This window comes from Dromiciops gliroides, chromosome 2, assembly GCF_019393635.1.
Source record: "Dromiciops gliroides isolate mDroGli1 chromosome 2, mDroGli1.pri, whole genome shotgun sequence".
NCBI lineage: Eukaryota > Metazoa > Chordata > Mammalia > Microbiotheria > Microbiotheriidae > Dromiciops > Dromiciops gliroides.
The window spans coordinates 276,618,244-276,642,584 of NC_057862.1; the positions used below are offsets into that span (position 1 = coordinate 276,618,244).

Consider the following 24,341-nt stretch of genomic DNA (forward strand, 5'->3'; position numbering starts at 1 on the left):
AGAGATCCACTTTTTCTGGCCCAGCAGGTTAGCTATGCCAGGTGGAAATGTGTGTAAATAGATGATGGTGTGTGCGAGTATATGGGTCACTGCGTTACTCTGAGCATTTGGGGTGAGCGCACCGTGCCTCTACACGTTTTCCATCCCTATCTTCCCTCGTGTTTTCTCTCCTCTCTTGTCCTCTCTTCCCCATCTCCCAACAACCCTCGATTTCCCTCTAAGCGCTGCTTGTCTCCTGAGCCCCAGATCGGAGCGGCCCGTCTGAGCATGTGCGGGGCCACCTCTCCAGCCCCTTTGTAGACTGGCAGGCTTCGGGTGCCTGTGGTGGCTGTGGCGCTGGCGGCGCTGGATCTGAGCCCTTGAGCTGGAGTGCGATAGGAGCTGGGGGAGTCGAGCGGGGAGCTAGGGCCAAGAGGCTTGTTCGGCAGCGCGCCCGCCAGGGGGCACCAAAAGTCGCCTCTAGCTGTCTCCGCCGCACTAAGGAGACTGGTACCAGACCCAGGTTGGCCTCACAAAGCAGAGGGAGGGAGCGCAGTGAACAGGCAGGGAAGGAAAGAGCGGGCGAACCATCCAGAGAACGAGAGATCGCTCATCCAAGAGCCAGAGCCAGAGCCGGACCTGGGGCTGGAGCTGCAGCTGCTGAAGCCATAATCCCCGGAGCAGGTGCAGCCAAGAGGCAGGGACTACTGCCCCTCCGAGGGCTGCCCCCCAAGGTACGTGCCCCTTAGTTCTTGCACCCTAGCTTCGCTCCCTGGCGACGCCAGCCAATGCAATTTGGCTTACTTGGTTTCTTCCTGGGCTCCCCAACTTCCTCCTGGCCAGGGGTACGGAAGGTGGAGGGGAGCGTTTTGGGAGGTGGGGGGACAGGTTGTACTACTAGGCAAACATCACCTGGGGTGGATGAGGAAAGCTGCTGCAAGCAGGCTCTAGCTACTCTAGCAGCGCTCCAGCTGCTAAGTGTGGGAGCTGCTAGAAGCGCAGCGGATAGGAGAGGACCCCCCCCCCAAACCCCCGCCAAACTCCAGTGTACTCTGCAGCCCGATCTGACTCCTACCTTCCAGACGACTCTGTTTCCTTAATCCGCACTTCTATGTAGCCTCTCTTCCAATAAGGCAGCCTAGGTCAAGGTCTGTGATGGGGCATCTCCGAATACGCAGACGTGGGGATAACTGAAAACAAGATCTGTACCTCTTAATAAAGCACCTGATCCATAACACCCCTTACCCCTCCCCCCCCACCTCACATTGATAAACTGTCAGGGACAGGCATGCGGATCTTGTTCCCCATCTCACCCCAAGGCACCTGATCTGTCCTGTAACCCTCCTTGCTCTGCAGATGCCTGGCATTATGGTGATCCTGGCGTGGTGTTTTCTACAAGTGGACAGCCGGCACGCGGAGGTGCTCACCGGACACAACAATGGCAATTTCTTGGACAGTGACAAATGGCTGAGCACTGTCTCCCAGTACGACAGGGACAAGTACTGGAACAGATTCCGTGATGTGAGTATCATAGTCTAGCCTCTGATACTGGCGGATGAGGGATGGTTTCCTTTGGGTTGGGAGGGAGAGAATGGAGAGATGTAGGATTAGGTGAATAAATTGATCTAAAGAGGTAGGTTTGTTGGGAATAGGGTGGTTGGGGGGTTGGACAGAATCGTGGATTTATTGTGGATTATTCGGTACAGACAAAATTGTCTCACCCCCAGGGCCATTGGTGCTGGTGGCAATAGTGGGCTGGGTGACATTCAGTGGCTATATTTTTGTTGGAGGGTAACTTTGGAAAGAACTTTGTTAGCTTGCTATTCCTCTAGATATCAATTGTCCAGCTGTGCCTTAGTGGTAGCAAGGGGATGAGTGGACTGATGGTGGTGGTGGTGGTGGTGGGGTGCCTTGCAATAACAACAACAACAATTGAAGAACAACTCGGCTTCCCAATATGAGAGAGTCTGTAACAAGCTCAGTAAGTCTTCTGACATTGATGGATCATTTTGGGAAGCAGTAGAAAGAGGAAGGCTTCATTCACTGAGAGTGATATATAATGCCTATTACATGGGTTATAACATCAGAGGACTGTTGATTCTTCAGGGAGAGTGAATCCTGTTCATTTATATAGCAAACCAGGTGCATGTTTGGGGGAGGCCCATTTCCTTGGAGACTGGGAACAGAATCTGTCACTAGGAAGTGGGACTTTGAGCCTCCATCTCTTTCCTATAGCCAGAACTGGAAGCAGAAGTTCCTAGCATTGTTTTTACTGAGAAGGGACAAAGGGGGTGGCAGGGTCACCTCAAAGCCAAGATCTTGTTCTTTTCATGCATGAAAGAGTACTTGGGTGGGATGGCTTGTAATTAGAACAAAGGAGGATACATTAAGCTGGTGATCCCTATGCAATGAGGAGAAATGAACAGAGATAATACTTGAATACTGGGATGTGAGAAATTTAGTCTTTCTGTGACACAGAGAACGACAGATTGTCAGAACTGTGGTGAATGTTTTTCTGTCAATCCATCTCAAGAATGTGGAAGGAACTGTCCAACCAGCTTCTCATTGATTCTGGCTCTTTCTGCAGTTTATTCTCTCTGGCGATTGTCTTGTTGGCCAGTTTGTAACTACTGAATCCTTCCTAAATAAGGAGAAAATATTACTGGTTCTGTTAACATCATGCTATGAAATGGGTAGAAGATGGGGAGAGGTACTCTATTGCCCCAAATTAGGGACTGACAAACTTAAGAGACTGTGAATTGACTTGTTAGTTCAAATGATTAGAAATTCTTAAATAGTTTCTTTTGTCTTGTTCATATTAGGCATTTCTATGTATGAGAGATATGGGGATCTCACATGTTGAACATGATCAGAATTTGGGAGGGAGGGAAGGAGGGGGAGAGAGAGAGAGAGAGAGAGAGAGAGAGAGAAGCATTTCTACCCAGATTGGTACTTCCCAAACTAAAGGGCAGGCTCTCATAGCATCTTTTAAAGCCAGTTTGATACCCAAGTTTTCCAAACTCCATTTGCCACTTCCTGGCTTGAGTCTTGGTATCAGTTAGTTCCAATTCAAATCCTATCCTTCGATGTCTCTTTTTCCAGAGGATCTTTGGCTAAAATTACTCAATGTGTTTAGTGATCATAAACTGTCAAATTTAATTAGGAACTTTCATCTGTTTCAATGTAGATGAGATTTCCATGGAATAAAATTTTTCAAGAGGAATGATGGTTCCAGTTATGCCTGCACTGCACTTCAGGTGTTAATCCTAGCTAGTCACTTCTTTTTCACTCACAGAAAAAATAAAATCATAGCCTACAGAGCTGTAAAGGAACTTAGAGGTCATATAGTGCAGGCACTCATTTTACAGAGGACACTAAGGGACAGAGAAGGTAAATGATTTTCTCAAGGTCAAGTAAAGTAGCACAGCTGGGATTCAAATCCAGGTTGTCTGACTCTAAATCCAATTGGCCTTTGGATTACTACTCTGGCTGAGCATCCTAGCTCTGTCTTTGGGTGGGTAGGCATTGTATTAGAATCCAAATCACCCATTTTGCATTTACTTACTGAAATGAAGTTAAAGAGGAAGTTAAAAAAGATTGTTTGATGTATTGAGGACCAAAAATGGGAAGGAAGGATTAACAGCTAAAGGTTTGGGAAAAAATTTTGTTAAAATTATTTTTTTTAAAAAGAAAACCCTTCAAAAAAATTTAAAATTTCAGGTTGGTATAGTGAAAAGAGGACTAAGTTTCAAATCAGAAGACCTAGATTTGAATCCTGCTTCTCAGATTTGCTAAATGTGGAACCTTGGATCCCTCACTTTACCTCCTTAAGCCTCAGTTTCCATATCTGTCAGATGGGGATAATACCTTTTTTCGCTACCTAGCTAATAGAGTGTGAGAAAGCATTTGGTGGACTTTTGAGTGTCATCTCCATATGAACTACCTTTATTACATAGCAACTGGATACATGTAGACTTGTAGTAGGTCTTCTATTCTTCTAGCATGTGAGTGCTATGTCTGTTGGACTTTTGGGTTGCTTGTAATTTGGGTTCCTGTAATTTGCCCATGATTGAAATGTTCCCAGTGCTAAATTTGGCTTCTAAAACTGTCTTATTTTGGGTTTTAGCTTTGCTGGTCTACCTTCATTTTCTCCTAATATCCAGATCCCCAGACCCTTTCTTGGAAATGAAGATGACAATGTATTTTTTACATTATTTTCAAATTCTTATCCTCAAGTGGTCAAGAAATTCAAAGTTGATGTGCACTGTATTATAGTATTTTCTCTCTCCTAGGAAGGAACTTAAGGAAGGAATTAAGGTGATCTTTGAAAGTTCTGAAATGAGAGCCATATGTTAGGCTAGACCAGATATATCAAATGCAAGGCTTGCTGTAGCCTGAGCAATCAGATTAAAATGTAAATGGGAAATACAGAAGAAAATAAATAAAAATACAACAAAACACACAAAATTGCATTTTAAAACTAAGTCAAAATATTACCTGCAAGGACCCTCACATACAGATTAGAAGCCCTGTTTCTGTATGAGTTTGATACCACTAGTCTAGAGATTTTTTTTAAACTAAAGCAGAGTATACATAGTAGGTGATTAATAAATGTTTTTAATTGCTTTTTTTTTTCAAAAGAGGCTTAAAATCCAAACCTTTGAGCTATTCTAGTATTTATTTTAAAAGTCTGAACTCAAAGAAAAATGTCTGGGGATGATGATGATAATCATGGTGGTGGTAATGATGATGACAATGATGTCAATAATGATGGACGATGATAGCTAACCCTTATATGGGGCAGCTAGGTGGTACAGTGCATTGAGTGCTGGGATTGGAGTCAGAAAGCCTCCTCTTCCTGAGTTCAAATATGGCCTCAGACACTTATTAGCTGTGTGACCCTAGACAAGTCACTTAATCCTGTTGGCCTCAGTTTCCTCAACTGTAAAATGAGCTGGAGAAGGAAATGGCAAACCACTCTAGTATCTTTGCAGAGAAAACCCCAAACGGGTTTCGACTGAATAACAAAAACACTTATATAGCCCATAGTATATGCTAGGCACTGTGCTAAGGGTTTTAAATTATGATCACATTTGATCCTTCTAACAAGTGTGGGAGGGAGGAGCTATTATTATGCCCATTTTAGAGTTGAGGAAACTGTGACAAATAAAGGTGAAGTAACTTGCCTAAGTACCAACAACGAGAACAATGAAAAAGGCAACATGTGAGTGGAAAAAAAGATTTATTACCATTTTGGGTTATCCATGCTCTTGCTTCTGTCCATTAGTCCAGATAATCAAAAGTTGTCTGGCTTCTGAAGGAATCCTTTTCTGTGAAACTGGAAATCTTTCTACAGGCATTAGCCTGGGCAATAGCTCCGATTTGAATCTGGAAGCAGTTTCCTGCAATTCTTCTTGCTGTGGGGGGTAGGGATGATAGATCAAGGCTCATCTTCCCTCCATTGATAAATTCCTGATTTTATGAAAATGTTTCCCCTTGATTAGACCAAACATGAATGGCATGTTCTTTCTTCTGCACACATTCAAAAGGCCCTGACATTTAACTCCAGGATAATTACCTTTAAAGGCTCAAAGAATCAGAAGCACGGGACTTGCTTATGAGTGACCTAGATTTGTAATTCTAATGAGGCCATATGAACTGGCTGAGGTCCATCCCTCATCCCACTGGCTGTGTAGGATTTGTCCATCTCAGCAGTAGTCGATCTGGAGAGGCTGTGAGGACTCTGAATTGCTCATTTGATCTCAGTATCTCAGCTGTAATGAGTTTCAAGGGCAAGTGTGGTTTGCTGATAAAATAGTGGTTCCATTGAGGCAGTGACAAGGGACACGGTAGGGCTTAGTAGATCAGTCATTAATCTGTCACCGCTGAAATTTAGCTTGTAATCTAGAGTAGCAGAAAATCATTTTGATTAAACAGGTACAAGGCAATTTAAATGAATTTTGTGATCTTAACTCTCCGTAATGAACCCACTATCTTCAATCCCCTCTACTAGATGACCATTGATAGAAACAATTATTTCAACAGAACTGTTATTTAAGACCTTTGAGTTGGCATGTCCTAAAGCCATTCTCATATTAAATATTCTCTTATATTTTCTGGCTTACCCTTGTAAGAATAAACTGTTTCTGCAGAGAGGGCATGTTGGTGGTGCTCAGCTCCCAGGTCTGTCACCAGATCATCAACTGAAGGAGAGGCAGAGCAGGACAATTCTTTTTTTTTTTTAATTTTTTAAATTTTTGCAGGGCAATGGGGGTTAAGTGACTTGCCCAGGGTCACACAACTAGGAAGTGTCTGAGGCCAAATTTGAACTCAGGTCCTCCTGAATCCAGGGCCAGCCCACTGCTCCACTTAGCTGCCCCCAGGACAATTCTTTAAAGGGAGCAATGTGTTGCTATGGAAAAAAGGTGCCGGATTGGGAGTCAGAGAACTTGGGTTCAAATCCTAGCTCTGTAATTTTTTATTTGTGTGGCCTTGGACAAAGTATTTCAACTTTCTGGGTCTCAGTTTCCACCTCACCTGTAGAATTGGACTAGATGACCTCTAAGGTCCTAGTTCTAAATCCTGCAATTCCGTGAATAGTCACATCTCTCTGAGAGCCCATTTTTATCTTAGAAGCCTGGGCTAGAGAAGCATATGGGGAAAACTTGTAGTTCATTCCTCTGTCTTTGAGGAGGACTTAGATAATAATAGTAATAATAAAAGCTGACATCTCTACAGTGCTTTATCATTTATAAAGCCCTTTCTGGTCTCAGATTTAGTAAGACTTTTAGACACATATTATCTGGGTGGCCTTGGAAAAGTCATCTAACTTTTTATGTTCTGGGCAGCTCTCTAAGACTGAGTTGGCAAAGAGACTTTCTTCTTCTGGAAGTTCTCTGTACCCATGAAATCATAGGTCCAGTCCCTGGCCCTATCTCACTTGGCCTTCACAACATCCTTATAAAGCAGACACCATAAGTATTTTTTTTTTTTTTTTGGTGAGGCAATTGGGGTTAAGTGACTTGCCCAGGGTCACACAGCTAGTAAGTGTTAAGTGTCTGAGGCTGGATTTGAACTCAGGTCCTTCTGAATCCAGGGCCAGTGCTCTATCCACTGCACCACCTAGCTGCCCCCTCACCATAAGTATTTTGACACCCTATTTTTGCAGATTAGTAAACTGAAGCCCCTGTGCTTACTCACTCCTTAGTCAAGGTCAAAGGCAGAATTTGAACCCATGTCTACCTGATGCTAAATTCAGCATTCCCTTACCTCCCACCCTCTGATGCACCAATTTGCCTATAATGCTTACTCCTTAGAAGTAGGGACTTCCCCAGTTGGACATTTTTATATCCCTCAGAATACCTAGTGTAGGACATCACACATAGTAGGTACTCAAAAAGTTTTTGTTGAATGATTGATTGAAATGTCCCAAAGAGACATTTTTTAAATCTTTGAAGGCATTTCTACAACCTGCACTATAAGGAAGCAACTCTTTATATCCTATCCAAACCCATCATGCTGGCTCCAGCTTCTATTTGCTATCATTATTTAATTAATAGCAATAAAGATAATGACTTACATTTCTATAGTGAGTGTGCATAAGTTTGCAAAGCATTTACCTCAAAGCAATCTTGTAAGGTAGATAATATAACAATTTTTGCAGTTGGGAAAACTGGGTTTCTGTGAGATTAGTGACTTACTGAGAGTCACAAAGGTAGTAACTGCCTATCCAGAGCTTGACTTAAACTCAGCTCTTTGGATTCCATGCCCAATGCACATTTCACCGTGCCACGTTGTCCCTCACTTTTGTATGTGGAATAGAGACCATCACATAGGAAAGGGAGGTGATAACCTGCCCTATTTCTGAGATCTCATGACTCCATAGTACAAAATCACATTAGCAGTGAAATGCAGAAAAGGCCTCGCAGGTAATTAGCATCCATCAGAAGATCATAGAACGGGGCAGCTAGGTGGCACAGTGGATAGAGCACTGGCCCTGGATTCAGGAGGACCTGAGTTCAAATCTGGCCTCAGACACTTAACACTTGCTAGCTGTGTGACCCTGGGCAAGTCACTTAACCTCAATTGCCTCACTAAAAAAAAAAAAAAGAAGAAGAAGAAGATCATAGAAACAGAGTCAGAAGGGGCCTTAGAGGCCATTTATTCAGATTCTCTCATTTTACAGATGAGGACACTGAGGCACAGGGAGATTTTATTTTAAAGTGACTTGCCCAAAGTTGCGCAAGTGTCTAAAGAGGTTCTGTTACATGATGGGATAAGGACTGGTCACTTCTGCTTTTAGGACAAATTCATAGGATCACAGATTTAGATCTTTAAGGGACCTTAGAGACTATTGAGTACAATACATTTTATAGATGAGGAAACTGAGATGCAGGGCAGTTAAGAATTTGCGCATAGTCTTACAGCCAGTGTTTGAAGTTGAATTTGAACCCACATCTTTCTGATTCTAGTGGCCCATTCATTAGACTAATGGAATTAAACTCAAATAGAAACAGGACCATTCATCCATATGTAATGATCCCTGTGGGCTGCATATGGACTTAGTTTTAAAATGCAATTTTAAAAATGTAATAAAACATATGTTTTCATTTATTTTGGTAAATATTTCCCAATTACATTTTAATCTGTTCTGGCCACACTTGGGAGTTTTGTGGGCCACATGTGGCCCATGGGCTGTGTGTCTGACACCTCCACACTGGACCATGATACTTCTCAAAGTTCTGTTGACTTGTCAAGGGCCATGAGTGAGTTGTAGAGCTGAAGTAATAAAATGGGCAAAAAGTGACATGTGTCTGCGATGCATTTGAAAAACATTAAATACCTTCTCTGTGCTAAGCAGGGAGGCTGCATAGCTTAGGGAGGGGAGAGGTATGGCCTGGTCAGGAAAACTCCCAGGTACTAGCACTGTGACCCTAGGCTAGTCACAACTTTTTAGTGCCCCATGAACTTTTCTAAGTCTATAAACTACACAGTAGTTGCTGATATGTGTGGGTGAAGGGAGTTTCCACACCAGAGGTTCCCATGCACCAATGAAATCATAGATCTTTGACCAAAACCAAAATGAATAACGTTCTATTTAAGTATAACATGGGCTCTGTCCTCAAGGAACTTCTTTCTTTTTTTTTTTTTTTTAGTAAGGCAATTGGGGTTAAGTGACTTGCCCAGGGTCACACAGCTAGTAAGTGTTAAGTGTCTGAGGTCGGATTTGAACTCAGGTACTCCTGAATCCAGGGCCAGTGCTCTATCCACTGCGCCATCTAGCTGCCCCCCTCAAGGAACTTCTAATACAAGGTTTTTGTTTTATTATATTTTATTTATTTTATTTTATATTTTTATTATCTTGGTGAAAACAAAAGGCCCAGGAAGTGTGCAGTGTTTCTCTGTAGTATGTGCATCTAATCACATCCCCTTCTAATCTAGAAGGCCAGGGAACCTGCATCAGTTTCAAACGTCCTTTGTCTTTCTTTCTTGGCTCCCTGGCTCAGATTGTTCTCCCATCTTGTTTTACATGCACATTGTATCTCACTGGTAACCAGCATCTCTTATTACTCAGCCTCTCCTGGGGGATTGAATCCAGCTGTGTCTGAAATCCTAGTTATGGGAACGGCTCCCCAGGGGGCCAGTCACGCCTACTAGGCCATAACTGCCTTCATTTGAACTTTCAGCTCTAATGCAGTTGCCTCCCTCCTTTGCATCCTAAAAGGTGAAACCTAATCTCATCCCATAGAAATTCAGCAGGGGGTTTAATTTGGAGGTGGGATGCAGGGTGCTTTTTAAAGCAAATAATGTTGAGCATGTGTTTTACCAGGAGACTCCATGTCCCCACTAACAGTGGTGCACAGTTGGTTTGGTCCCAGTGTATGCTGTGAGGTAGATATCGCTGCCTTTCTGAAAGAATCTTCCGGGTTAACTTCCATCACAACAATAGTTTGCATTTCTATGTCATTTTCATGTTTACAAAGTACTTTCCTTCCAGCCACCCTGTGAGGCAGGTAATACAAAGAGTATTACCTTCATTTCATTGATGATGAAACAGACTTAGGGAAATTAAGTGATTTGCCCATAGTCACTCAGATTAGTGAGCATCATGCACTTGGTATTAGAATGCTCTTAAGATGATACCAAGATTAGGTAGGTCTTTTGATTCTCTTTCTTGGATCTAATCTCTTTCTTGGTGACCTTGGACAAGTCATGTCAACCTCCTCGTGCTTCAGTTTCCCCATCTCTAAAATAAGGAGTTGGACTAGGTGGCCTCTGAAGTCCTTTCTGGCTCCAGATCTAAAAAGATTAAAACAATTAAATAAAATTAAACAATTAAAAATTGTTGTGGGGTTTTTGATCAGGACAGAATTCAGCATAATCTAATAAAAGTAGTAAAACCATTTAACAAAAAAACCCAAACTGACTTGTCACCAAATCACAGAATGCTAGAGCTAGAAAAGACACCGGAGGACATTTACAGAAAGTTTGTCACTTTACAGATGGGGGAATTGAGGCAATGGCAGAGGCAGGGCTGGAGTCTAATTCTAGAATCTAATTCTACCTATTTGCTGTTCTTTCTATTAGTAATTTTTCATGTCACTGAATTTGTCACTTTGCTAAAGGGTTCATCCCAGGACCCCTCACTGCATTGCAAGTAGACTCTGATTTTCACACGTGCAATTTTCACATATTGTTTGGGCAGCACATTTACTATATAAAAAGTCTTCTCTAAAATGTTGAAAGAGGAACTGAGTCAGCCCAGTGAAGTGGCTTGGTTTTAAGGTAAATATTAGTAGGGCATTACACTGTGAGCTCCTTGAGAAAAGAGATTGCATCTTACCTTTCTTTTCATTCCCAGAATGGTACCTGGCATATAGTAGACACTTAATGTTTATTGACTGACTGACTAGGGCAGTGGTAAGATCTGAAGTGGTTTTACCTGAATTAACCTTGCCAAACACTGTCCCAAATAAAGATATTTCTTAATAACCTTCTAAGACATTTTAACCAAGCCTCCTTATCTTGTTTTAAGACTCCACTGGAACAGCCTTTGTCTGTGCCTCAGTTGATGACACATGGAACTAATGGCTTCTTGTAATATTGTTACCATTGAAAAAACCCCATGATTTCCCAGAACCAATAATATTGAAAACAATGATATTAATAATAGAAACCGAGGATTATTTAGTCCCTTACAGTTTAAAAAGTGCTTTTCAGACATGATCTTATAGGATTCTTAGAGTAATCCTGTGACATCAGTAGTATTATAGACGTTGCAAATAAGAACATCGAGGCACAGATGAATTAAGGGACTTGTTCTAGGTTATATGGGTTGTGGCAAATTATGGTCTTGGGAAAGTTATTGACACTCCCTCACTGGGCCTCAGTGCCCTCACCTATGAAATAAAAGGTTTGGGCTATAAAAATTCCTTTTCTTCTTTAAATTTACCACTTTATGATCCTATCACCTGAATCTAGATCTCCTGACTCAAAATCCAGTGCCCTTTCCAGTACTCAACAGCCTTTCCAATCAAGATCAGTTGGGGCCATGCGTGTACAATTTTCCCAATGGGAAACTAATTACATTTTCCACTTTTTGTCCAAATTATTTTGGAAGGACAGTGATTTTCTTCCTTCATTCTTTTTATTTGGACCAGGGAACTTTGATTGAAAGAAACTGTCACTAAACCTTGTTAGTATTGTATATGTATTGTATAATATGTCCCATAGTATAGTCAATACCCTATATCAGTTTAGTCGGGGACTGATGGACATTATGTGTGCTCAAGAGAAGCAGAATTTGTCTCTGTGTCTCTCTAAGCATTTCTCTGTACTTTCAGAACACATGAAACACAAAAACAGAAGTCTATCTTAAACAACCCTTGCACTTAGCACTTTTCTTTTCTCTTTTGGTATAATAAATGACACCACCTCATACTGTTGTAAGAAAAGGGTGGGTTTAGAAAAGACTAACTGTAGTCTAGGCAGGAATTTCATGGTCCAGAATCCAGAAGAATTAAAACAAAAATAAATTCAAGTAACCAACATGGGTGGTGCAGATGGATCGTATTTCATTCAGTAGAGAGCAGGCATCTCACTTTGAAGAATCCTGGTAAAATATGACCAGGCTGGTTTTGCCTTCTGTAATCAGGGCTGTTCCTGAATGCATGGGCAGAGGTCTGCTTGGGAAATTGGAAGTCTATACACGGTCTCAGCTGCAGCCATTTTTCATAATGAGCTCAATGGGGACTCCTAGAATGAAATGTTGCCTTTGAATGGAGATTGGCTTCTAGAATTTTATGGGATGCAATTGTTTTTGCTAGTGGCAATTGGGGGACCTATGTTAACAGAGTGGGGAAAGATCTCATCTGTACCCCTGAACTCTGGCCAGTGCCAGTCCAAGCCAGCTCTAATTCAGATGTGTATTTTGTGTGTGTGGATGATGGATGGATGTACTAGATAAGACATGGATTGCTTAGTGTGGCATTCAAGGCCTTCCGTGGTCTGGCTCTAGCGTTTCTCTACAGATTTATTTCACAGCACTCCCCCTTTATATACACTATGTTCCAGGAAAATGAGACTCCAGAGTATTTCCTGATGTCATCCTGCCCTCTCCTGCCTCTGTGAATTTGTACAGGTTATTACACTCTCTACTTTCCTCTGTTCCTTCAAGGCCTAGCTAAGGTGCTACCTAATCCCCGCCCCCCCCAAGCTGAAAGTCATCTCTCTCTCTCCTTAAATTTTTCTAGAGTCCTTTGTCTCTCTCCTGTGTCCTTTTCAAATCCTACTTTGTGTCATATTGATTGGTCACATGCCATATTCTCCTTATTTGATTTCATGTGGTTTGTCATCCTTGCCTAGCATAAGATAGGAACTTAATAATAATAAATAATCATGATAACAGCTACCATTTCTATAGTGTTTACTATGTGTCAGACAGTGTCCTTTATAATTGTTATTTCATTTGATCCTCACAGCAACCCTGGGAGGTAGGGGCTATTATTATTACTCCCATTTTGCAGATGAGGAAACGGAGGCAAACAGAAGTTAAGTGACTTGGCCAGGGTCACACAGCTAGGAAGTGTCTGAGGACAAATTTGAACTCAGATCTTCTTGACTCCAGACTTAGTGCTCTTCCCACTGCACCACTTCAATGTTGAATTCAAGTGATCCCTTTTACGAGTGGAATTTCCTGGTGGGCTCCTGCGTTTTGGTTCTGTATAATTAAAATAGAAGTGGAAAATGAACTGTTGCTCCAGGGAGCTGTGTCATAGTTTTAAGGACAGGTGGCTGTTCCAGAAATGGTTTATATTTTTAAATACTTCAACCTTTGGGAAAGGGCTCTCTCTTTCCTTATTTTTGCATATGCCAGTCACATATGCCGTGTTATCTCCAGCTTCTTATTTTACCAGTGCTTTTCTTAGCATAACCGAGCTCTTTGCTTGCCCAGATTATTTGTGGCAGATCAGAGAGCTTGGGGCAGCAAACACTTGGAAAATTTAAGGCAATTTATGATGATCTTCAGGGCTTCGCAGCATTTTTGGGGAAGCTGTTGCCTATAGCTATCCTTACCCAGTGTACAAGTTTTTAAACCAAAATGCGTCAAAAACATGTTGCATTACCTCTTGTTAAATTTCCTGTAATTCATAAGCTTGAATTACTCAAAATGCTTCTGTTGAGGGAGAGCAACACAGCCTTGTCACTGGTTTGAACATTGTTTGCTGCCATTGTAAAGGGGAGCAGCTTAGGATTTGAGGCATTCTGAGTTCATGCATCATAGACTTAGACCTGGCAGGGACGTTAGAGGTCTAGTCCAGTTGGTTCTTTTTAAATAGATTTTGAAATTTTATAGATTTTATAGACTTTGAGGCCCTAGAAAGGTTACTGCAAGTGACTAATCCAAAGTCACACAGGTAGTAAAAAGCAGAGTCATGATTTGAACTCAGATCCTTTATCAGAGTTCTTCCCACTGTAGCATAATTCCATGGGTTCAATTCATGCCAACAAACATTTATTAAGGGTCTACTACGTATAGGGACTTGTCTGCAGCCATACTGTCATTTACTGCTTGTAAATGTCTAAGGGAAGAATTTTTTAAAAATTTAAATGATCAGTTTAAAATTCTCTCTGTCCTCCCCTTCTCCTACCCATTGAGAAGGCAAGAAATAACAATATTAAATGAAGATTTGAACTCTAGATCACTAACTCTGGTTATCTAGCTTATAAAATCATTGACTTCCAGAGTTGCAAGGAACTTCAGAATTCATTTAGTCCCACCCCTTCCTAGAATAGGAATCACTGCTTCTTTGTCCCTGAGAGGTGCTCATCTAACCTCTGCCTAGAGCTACTCCAGCATAACCTCACTGCTGTAGTCCATATTATAGTTGAGTGGTTCTAATGGTTTGTGCTTCATCTTGTGAGGTTATGGATGACAATGCTGGGAGATTCAATCCCTAATTCTGGTAAAGTAACTCAAAGTTTCTTCCTTGTTTCTGTTAAGTCAGGGGATGGTGTTAGGAAAAGAAGTCTTTCTAAGTGAGGTCCTCTTCTTACTGAGCCCGGAGGAAACCTTGCAAACATTTGTCAAATACTTTCCATTTTACCCAGATTCAATTCATCAATAACCTCTGGGATCTGAGTTGAAATTGCACTTCCACCACCTATGGGCATGTCATTTAACCTCCCTAGCTCTCAGCTTTTTAATCTGTAAAACGAGATCATTGGACATCTATATAGCCTTTGAGGTCTCTTTGGCCTCTAGATCTTTAATCTATCTATTAAGTGCCTACTATGAAGCAGGGGCCAGCTAGGTTGTATGGTAGATAGAGTGCTAGTCTTATTCCTGGAGTCAGGAAGACTCCTCTTCCTGAGTTCAAATCCAACCTTGGATACTTACTAGCTGTGTGACCCGGAGCAAGTCACTTTATCCTGTTTACCTCAGTTTTCTCATCTGTAAAATGAGCTGGAGAATGAAATGGCAAACCACTCTATTATCTTTGCCAAGAAAACCCCAAATGGAATCGTGAAGATTCTGAAATGACCTAATAATAACAACAATAACTATATGGCAGGCACCATGCTAGGTACTGGGCATACAAAGACAAAAATGAAACAGGCCCTGTTTTCAAGGAGTTTATTGAGGGAAATACTATGTACATTTATAAATAGATGCAGAATATATACAAAATAAATGCCAGGTAATCTTGGGAAGGGAGCCACAGTAGGAGTGGGAGGGATCAGGAAAGGCCTCACAAGGAAGGAAATTCTGCATCTGAATCTCAAAGGTAACAGGATTCTAAAAGGCAGAGGCGAGAATGGGGAATATTTCAGGAATTGGGGACATCCTTCACTGATATAAATAGCATCCTCTATTACTTAATAAAAAGGCAATATGTCACAGCAGAAAGAGTATAGAACTAAAAGTTGCTTAATTTCTAGGGGTGTTAATTTCCTTATCTGAAAATTGGTGAATAATAATAATCTCTAGTTAAGTGCTCCAGTTCTTGTGGGGGGAAAGCTCTTAGCACTATACAAATGTGTTCTTTTAGCCATCTTCAGCCAGGGTCTGTGAGCTGCCATGGCTGAGAGGCTCTGGGTGTGATTTACTTGGTAGTGGAAGGGGAAGGCCAGAACCAAGTAGTTTCTTTTGACCTGTGAATTTTCTTGAAAAAAATTTGTAGCCCTGGAAATACAATGAAATGTGGTTTGTATGAAGTAGTGTTTAGGCTAATGAGAGCCAGAAAAGGCCTCAGAGGTCCATCTAGTCTAACTCCCCTATTTTATAGATGAGAAAACTGAGACCCACAGAGGTTTGATAACTTCTCCAGGGTCCCAAAAGTAGAAAATCGCAGAGCTGAAATTCAAACTCATATCCTTTGAGACCAAATACTTTTTTAAAAAAATTTAATAAACATTTTTATTTAAAGTTTTGAGTTACAAATTCTATCTTTCTTTCTTCCCTCTGCTTCCCCCTCCCAGAGGTGGTAAGCAATCAGAGATATAGATTATACATGTGCAATTATGTAAAACATTATCAGATTAGTTATTTTATATAAGAAAGCTCAAAAGAAAAAAATGAAAGAGTGAAAAAATAGCATGCTTCAATCTGTGTTTAACATCAGTTCTTTCTGTGGAGGTGGATAGTATGCATCATCATTAGTCCTTTGGGATTGTCTTGGATCATTGTATTGTTGAGAATAGCTGTCATTCTCAGTTCTTCATTGAACAATATTGCTGTTACTGTGCACAGCTTTCTTCTGGTTCTGCTCACTTCACTATACATCAGTTCATAGAAGTCTTTCCAGGCCTTTCTGAAATCATCCTGTTTTTAATTTTTTTTAGCAGAATAATATTCCATCACAATCATATACCACAGCTTGTTTAGCCATTCCCCAATTGATGGACATTCCTTTGATTTCCAAGTCTTAGCCACCACAAAAAGAGCTGCTATAAATATTTTTATACAAATAGGTATTTTTCTCTTTTTTTGGGATGTCTTTGGAATATAAATCTAGCAGTGGTATTGCTGGATGTGTTATGCACAGTTTTATAGCCATTTGGTCATAGTTCCAAATTGCTTTCTAGAATGGTTGGATCAGTTCACAACTCTATCAACTGCAAATTATAGTTCCAGTTTTCCCGCATCCCCTCCAACTTCCATTATTTTCCTTTTTTTGTCATATTTGCCACTATGATAGATGTACGGTGATACCTCAGAGTTGTTTAATTTGCATTTCTCTGATTAATAGTTATTTAGAACATTTTTTTCATATGGCAGTAGATAGTTTTTATTTCTTTGTCTGAAAACTTCCTGTTTATATCCTTTGACCATCTGTCAATTGGGGAATGACTTGCAAATACAATTCTTTTCACACTATTCCAAGCTTCTTTACTCAGGCACTCTATCGTTGAAATATCTGATTTTTTTAATAGTGGAAATATCAATTTTTTTATTTTAGAAAATTAACCACCCAGTGTCTAATAATTTGGCAGTAAGTTTTTCCATACTAGATACAAGGGAGTAGCTAGGTGGCTCAGTGAATAGAGTGCTGGGCTTGGAGTCAGGAAGACCTGAGTTGAAATCCAGCCTTAAAAACCTCTTAACTGTGAGACATTGGGCAAGTCACTTAACCTCTGTTTGCCTCTCGCGAAGTAATCCAGTATATTTGCCAAGAAGATGCCATGTACCTCTGTCCATGAAGAGTCAGACACAAGTGAAGTGACTGACCAACAACATACTAAACATGACTGGCCCATAAATGACAGGGGTAGTGAATGACCCCATCACTGGAAGTCTTTAAGCAGAACTTGGATGGCTACTTGTCAGGAAGCCTATGGAAATGATTCCTATTCAAACTAAATGGCCTCTGAAGTGATTCTTAGTACTAGCACAGAGGTATGTGTGTGTGTGTGTGTGTATGTGTGTGTATGTGTGTGTGTGTTTGTGGACAGTGCACAAGCATGGAAGATCCTGTTGATTTGTATATGCCATGTCTAGAATTTGTTGGTGGTAACTGAAGTGAAATCTTTTATCTGAGAGGGAGAAGATGTTGAAAAGTATCCCTCATAGCATTGAGATTAATGGAGAGGTAATTTTTCTTACCACAAAAGCTAACAAGAAAAAAAATCAGCAGAAATAAAAAAGTATCAAACATTCCCAAGATGCTGGTAGTATTGGCTCCTTGATGATGATTTCATTGGTGGACCAAGGCCCCCTGTTTGTAGATTTGCAATTGTTATAAAGCTTACAGTCTTAGATAATTATTAGGTAGCTTTGAGAGATTAAGTGATTTTCCCAGGGTCATATGGTCAAGAGGTGTCAGAGGTGGGTCTTAAACTCAGTACTTCCTTATTCTAAGGCTGACAATATATGTCAAACCCAAGTTATCAAATCACAGACAAGTGGGAAGACTCATAAAGTGGGTACTGGTATGGCGAGAAAGAAAGCCAAATTTCCCTCTGATTTTAACAGGGCACCCTATGTGAAGAGCTGGACTATGTGAGAACCAGGGTCAGGGTCTCGGCAAAAGAGAACAGCTGCCTCCCACTTCCCTACAGTTCATGATTAACCTTGGGGTTGCCTAATAGAACTGTGTCTTGTTAGAATTCTTTGAACTTGTTGCAGGCATAATAATGAATTTCCGATGCGTTCATAATTAGGAGCAGGAGCAGATGCTCAAAGCTTCATTTCTAGTCAGAGTTCCTGACTGATCCTCTTTTATCGGCGTATTTTGTAGATATTTTAATGCCCTTGTAGTGGAGAGAGTTGGGAGATTATTAAAAATCAAGCCCATTCCTGCCACAACTGTAAGCAAGTTTTCCTGTAGAATTCAAACAAGACTGTGAAGAGCTCACTCAATTTTCTCTTGTGTTTAAGGCCTCACCCTAATTTTTCACCACCTAGTGTGTCCTCCTGCTCTGCTTTGCTCACCATTTGCCTATAATCAGCTCCTACTTCATTGCCATTGTAAAGTGAGAGGTCCCTCCCAAGAAAGAAGGGGGTAGAAATAGCATTCTTTGAAGTTGTGCTACAGTCATGGCGTGTAGGGTTTGGTTCCTGTCCCTGATGCTTACGATCTATATAAATGTGGACAACTTCTCCCCAGGCCTCAGTTTCCTTGTCTGTCAAAGGAAAGGATTGTATTGGATGACCTCTGAGGTCAAATGATGTTCATTTGGCATAGGAAGCTGGAGGCCCAAAACAAGAAGTTTCTCTTAATTTCACAGCACTTCGTTAACTTTGAGAAACCTCTTTCCCAATAAGCAGTTGCTTCTATATCTATATGAAAAACCCTAACTCATTATTAAAGTTACTGGCTCTATAATTTGTTAACAATGTAAGAAATAATAATACAAAGATATGAGTAAATATTGATAATATTTTAACTGTGAAAAGGTTCACAGCCAGAGTCGGCCCATACCTTCTAATGGCAACTCCAGTTGTCCTTTCCTCACTTCTCTGAAAACACAGTTCCATCATTCAGTTAACTCAATGTACCACATAAAGTCATTTTTAAAGAACCCTCATCATCCTCTTCATAAGATACAGGCTAAAATAGTTTGATCAGGAAACAAGATCCCTTCATCTTTTTTCTCTTCTCCAGCTTCTCTCCAACCATGACAGTGAAATAAACTCTTTAGTTTCTCTCAAGTCATGACTTTTAACAATCTCTCTCCAGACTCAGTCCTGATAAATTTCTTTTTATGACATTTCTTCATGAAATAAGATCTAACATAGTCTTCAGAAATGTTCCTTCCTTATTCTTTTTCTCCATGTCATTGTTATACTTTCTTGCAAAACGTATCTTCTTATTTTTGGTTTATTTTTATTTTTCAAGTGCAGAGATTTTTTAAATTGATTTGTTCATTCCAGTACTCCTCTTCCTCACTGAACAAGTTTAAACACACACACACACACACACACACACTCACACACACACACACACCCTAAAGAACAAATACTTTAATACATATGTACCTAGTTTAGCAAAATAAATTCCCACATTAGCCACATCCAAAAATGTATGCATATCTCAGCAAGTTAAGTTTATTACCTCTCCATCAGGAGGTGAACAGTGGATTTCATCTTCATTCTTTTTGACTCGTGGTTTATCATTATTTTGATCAGCATTCTAAAGTCTTTCAAAGTTGCTTTTGTCTCTATTTTGTTATTAATGGGTAAACTGATCTGCTAGCTCTGTTCACTTCTCTCTGCATCAATTCATAAAAGGCTCTCCACTGAAATGGTATATTGCATAATTTCTTCATTTGTTTTTTGTTCATTTGTTTGTTTTCAGCAGGGCAATGAGGGTTAAGTGACTTGCCCATGGTCACACGGCTACTAAGTGTCAAGTGTCTGAGGCTGGATTTGAACTCAGGTCCTCCTGCATCCAGGGCTGGTGCTCTATCCACTTCGCCACCTAGCTGCTCCCTTTTGCAAAATTTCTTATGACCCAATAATATTCTATTGCATTCATATACCACAATTTGTTTAGCTATATTCTTCAATAGGAGGAAATTTCCTTAGTTATCAATTTTTGGCTACCATCAAAAGAACTGTTATACATATTTTTTTGTACATGTAGATCCTTTTTCTCTTTTATTTCTTTGGGTGTTATGGACCATCATTCCAAAATGCTTTCCAGAATGGTTAGACCAATTCACAGTTCTATCCATAGTGTACTAGTTATACCTGCATCCCCACAGCCCCTCCAACATTTGTCATCTTTGCTGGTCTGATAGCTCAAAGTTGCTTCAATGTGCATTTTTCTAATCAGTGATTTCATATTATTATTGATTCTATTAATCCTTCTCAGGTTCTTAAAAAAACATCTAGTCTCAACTGCCAAATCCTAAACATTCCATCTATCTTTTAAAGCCATATAAAGGGTATGGTAATAGTAATTATAACTTTTGTAAAAGAGGCTTTTAAAATACTTGTTATAGAAGCCATGTATTCTAACCCTCTCATTTTATGGATGAAGAAATAGGAAAGTGACTTGCTCAGGATCTCTGAAGCAACAGAGTAACTCAGAGTAACTCTGTCACATGGTGACAGAGGTAGCTTTTGAAACTAGGTCCCTGACTTCTTACCTTTTTTCAACTGTTTTACACTGGCTATTGGTTGGTATGCTTCCCTGGAAAAGGTTTTATAGCTCTGAAGATAGTCAGTTGTGGTTTTATATGAAGGTAATTCTCAAGATGATGAGATTTAGGATTAGAGAGGTGACAGATGACAGCAGGACTTTTCCTAGGTGTTGAAATATTTAAATATTTAAATTTTTTCTTGGCTCAAAAAGAGAGAACTGTGGTAGGTCTTTGCATCCCTAATCGAATAAATATGTTATTTCTATATCCCAATGAGATGATAGATTATTCCAGCCTATCAGCTACAATAAAGACCAGATGATTTTTTATGATTTTACAAAGATAAACAGGCAATGGAGGGTTTTTGTGTGAGATGTTATGTATTTACCTCCAGTCACAGTAAATTGGCTGCACTGTGAATCAGAAGGGCTGCGTTTGAGTTTGCATTACCCTGTAGACTTGGATAATACAACATAAAAAATATTTCTGTTGCCCAAAAGAGCTGACAGCCCCCAGATGAATGGGATTGTTACACTTCCTTCAATAATATGCTGCCATATATTTCAGGCTGTATCAGTTATTTCTAACGAGATGACACTTGTTCATAATACGTTTCTTTTTTCATATGTAGAACTGTAAATTTTAATGACCCACTTCTCTGAATTCTGATGGTGGCAGCAGTTTGCACAATGCCACCCTATTCTGGATTATGCATCGGTGGAAATTGTCGCTAGCTGTTTCATCTACTGTAGAATGTGAGCCTTTGAGGGCAGTACTTATCTTGAGGATAGAGGATTGGGCAGCTGTTTGGCTGATATGTCATGAAGTTGAAGTTTTGTCATTTTCATGGTAAACCAGGTATTTCTGACTGGGCAGCATTTATGGAACTGTGGCAACTCATTTTGCTGCTCAGTAGGGATCCATGCAAGATGGATTTTAGAGGATTTGGCATCACAAGAGATGGATTTGAATCCTGGCAGTGCTTCTTGTGACCTTGGAGAGGTCAGTCTGTTGTCTTGGACTTCAGTTTTCTCCTCCATAAAAGGAAGGAATTGAATGAGATGGACTCTCTGGCCCCTTTTAGCTCTAAGTCTTTTGAAGATAAATTCAGATAATATTTTGGAAATAACTTCTGAGTTTACAATGTGACCACAAACAAACCACCCAACCACTTTGAGCCTCCAGCAACTCTCTAGGACTATGGTTTATTGACTAGTTTGTGCAGGAACTAAGGAAATCACACATCCTTAATGTGTTGACCATTTTTGTAAATCATATTCTTTCTTCACTTTCTGGGAGCAACTGCTATTTATAATGAGATACTTTGGTATTTAATCTCACTCCAGTCAATAAATAAGCATTTGTAAAGTTCCTGCTATGCACTAAGCAATGTAGATACAGTGAGACATAAATGAAGCAGTCCCTGCCCCCAAGGAGCTTATAGTCTATAGGGAGAGATAATATGTTCACATACCAAATATAAACATGGTAATTTGGTGGGGGGGGGACCACCACTGCCAGGAAAGGCCTTGGAGCTGAGCTTTGAAGGAGTCAAGGGAGTCTAAGAGGCAGAGGTAAGAAGAGAGTGTATTTCAGGCAGGGGAACAGACTGTGCATGGGCTGGGGAGGGAGATGGAATGTCATATATAAGCGATGGCAAGAAAGACAATTTGGCTGGATTGTCAGGTGTATGAAGGGGAGTAATGCATAATAAGGTTGGAAAGGTTGCATAGAGTCAAATTGTGAAGACTGAAATTTGCATTTCATTCTAGAGTTCATGAAGTGGTATTTGTTAAGTAGAGAAGTGAGATGGTTAGGACTAGGTTATAGGAAGATCTCTGGTATCTGTGTACTGAATGGTTTGGAGAGGATTAAGACCTAGAGTAGGGAGACCCATAAAGAGACAATTGCAGTATTCTCAACCATGAGAGGTGATAGGGGCCTATAATCAACTTATTAGAAGCTTGGTCTTTTTGCAGTGATGATCTATGTATGCCAGAAACACAGGCAAGAGCTGTAGCTGCGTATCATGTGTGAATCATAGGATCATAGATTTAGAGCTGAGAGGACCCTTTGATCAGAGGGAAATTGTGCAGGGAGGGAGACTTTTCTTCATTATTTTACTTATGTTTAATTAGAATCTGAGGAAGGTAAGGTAAAGCATGTAGCTGGATCTTGCAGAATTTGTTCCATTTCAAGATTTTTATCCATTCAGCAAAATGCCCATTAGAAGAGCTGGTTGATCTTTGGGTGTTTGGAATGAGGCCAGTTTTAATAAAAGACATGTATGGCACAATATGTCATGCATGTCATGAGCAGGAGCCCTGGGTTGCTGTCTTAACTCTAGACTGTTTTCTTGTTCCTTTCCCAGCATGCTTGTTAGAGCCTGGTCAGAGTACAAAGGTTACTCTCCAGGGCTGACTTATAAGATTTTCTGCAGTGCAATTCTACAGCGCAATTCCAAGCCTTGTGTCTTTTTGATGTGGCCATACCTTCTCTGGAAATGGAATAAGGGAGATTCTTCAAAAGCAGGGGGAGGACCACATGACGGGATTACATACAACCCAGTTGCAAATAGCAGCTCTGATTGGAACTTAATGCCTTACGGCTGTATTGATTCTTCTCCGTGAGGTGTTTAGTGACATTCTTTTCTGGGGCTCAAGCAAATGCGAAAAGATGCAACTTGCTGAGGCTAGTCACAAGCTCACATGTCAATATTTATGCCTTCCGAAATAAACGTTGATTTCCATTTTAAATTTAAATCTGTATGTTAATTTAATATTACTTGAACCTTTGCTGAATACAAAGACTTATTTGTATTCAGTATTACTAGAAACCAGAAATGAAGATTGCATGAAACACGAAAACATATCTTAATGAATCATTTAGTGATTATGTTCCATATTAAGTGAGGTAAGTGATTAGACCAAACTCAGAATTATAGGGATTCAATCAGCCATCGCTGGGACATGAAACTTGATATGATTTAAAAACTGAGTAAATGCTTATCCTCACGAGAGATGCAGATGTATGAAGTAGGTCTCTTGGAAACCACTGATGTTGTGAGCAATATGTCTACCTGGCATATTACTGGAATTTCTCCCTTTTATAGAGCTAGAGCTAGAAGGGAGCTTAGAGGTCATCTATTTTATTAGCCATTTTATAGTTGAGGAAAATGATTACCAGGGAGGTGAAGTTATTTGCCCAAGGTCTCACAGGCAGTGGCAAGTGGAATTTTGACCCAGGCTCTCTGACTCCAAATACAATGCTCTTTCTACTGTGGTATGTCACATTTTGTGGTACATTTTTGGAGTGACCACCAAATGGCATTAGCTTTTGGTGATAGTTACAACAGTGAATCAAATAATCCTTCTTAGAGTGACTAGATTATGAGATGGTAGTATCCAAGGGACAGAAGAGTAAAACTTCTCTACTTAGATATGGGCAGAGGGTGTGGGGGCAGCAGGTGGAGCAGTGGAGAGAACTCTGGGCCTGGAGTGAGGAAGACTCATCTTCCAGAGTTCAAATCCAGCCTCAGACACTTATCACCTGTATCACCCTGGACAAGTCACCTAACCCTGTTTGTTCCAGTTTCCTCATCTGTAAAATGAGCTGGAGAAGGAAATGGCAAACTACTCTAGTATCTCTGCCAAGAAAACTCCAAACGGGGTCATGAAGAGTTGGACACACAAAGATTTGGACAACAAAGATTTTGGTATGAACAAAAAATTTCTTAATAATACTTCTGTGGCATTGCATACCAGGTCTAGTTC

At 40.4% G+C, this 24,341-nt stretch overlaps 1 protein-coding gene across 3 annotated transcripts in view; it reads left to right on the forward strand.

Annotated features, from left to right (window-relative positions):
* The first annotated feature begins 243 nt into the window (after positions 1-243).
* The window catches only part of SPOCK1 (SPARC (osteonectin), cwcv and kazal like domains proteoglycan 1), an 809,827-nt gene continuing 785,729 nt past the window's right edge, over positions 244-24,341 (forward strand). For 2 of the 3 annotated variants that reach the window (XM_043984938.1, XM_043984940.1), the window contains exons 1-2: positions 244-713; positions 1,336-1,500. In XM_043984938.1, the coding sequence (XP_043840873.1) occupies positions 1,336-1,500 (165 nt within the window). In that variant the 5' untranslated portion in view covers positions 244-713. Of the gene's footprint in view, positions 714-1,012; positions 1,128-1,335; positions 1,501-24,341 lie in introns of those variants that run through there. The other variant, XM_043984939.1, reaches the window with a different exon arrangement.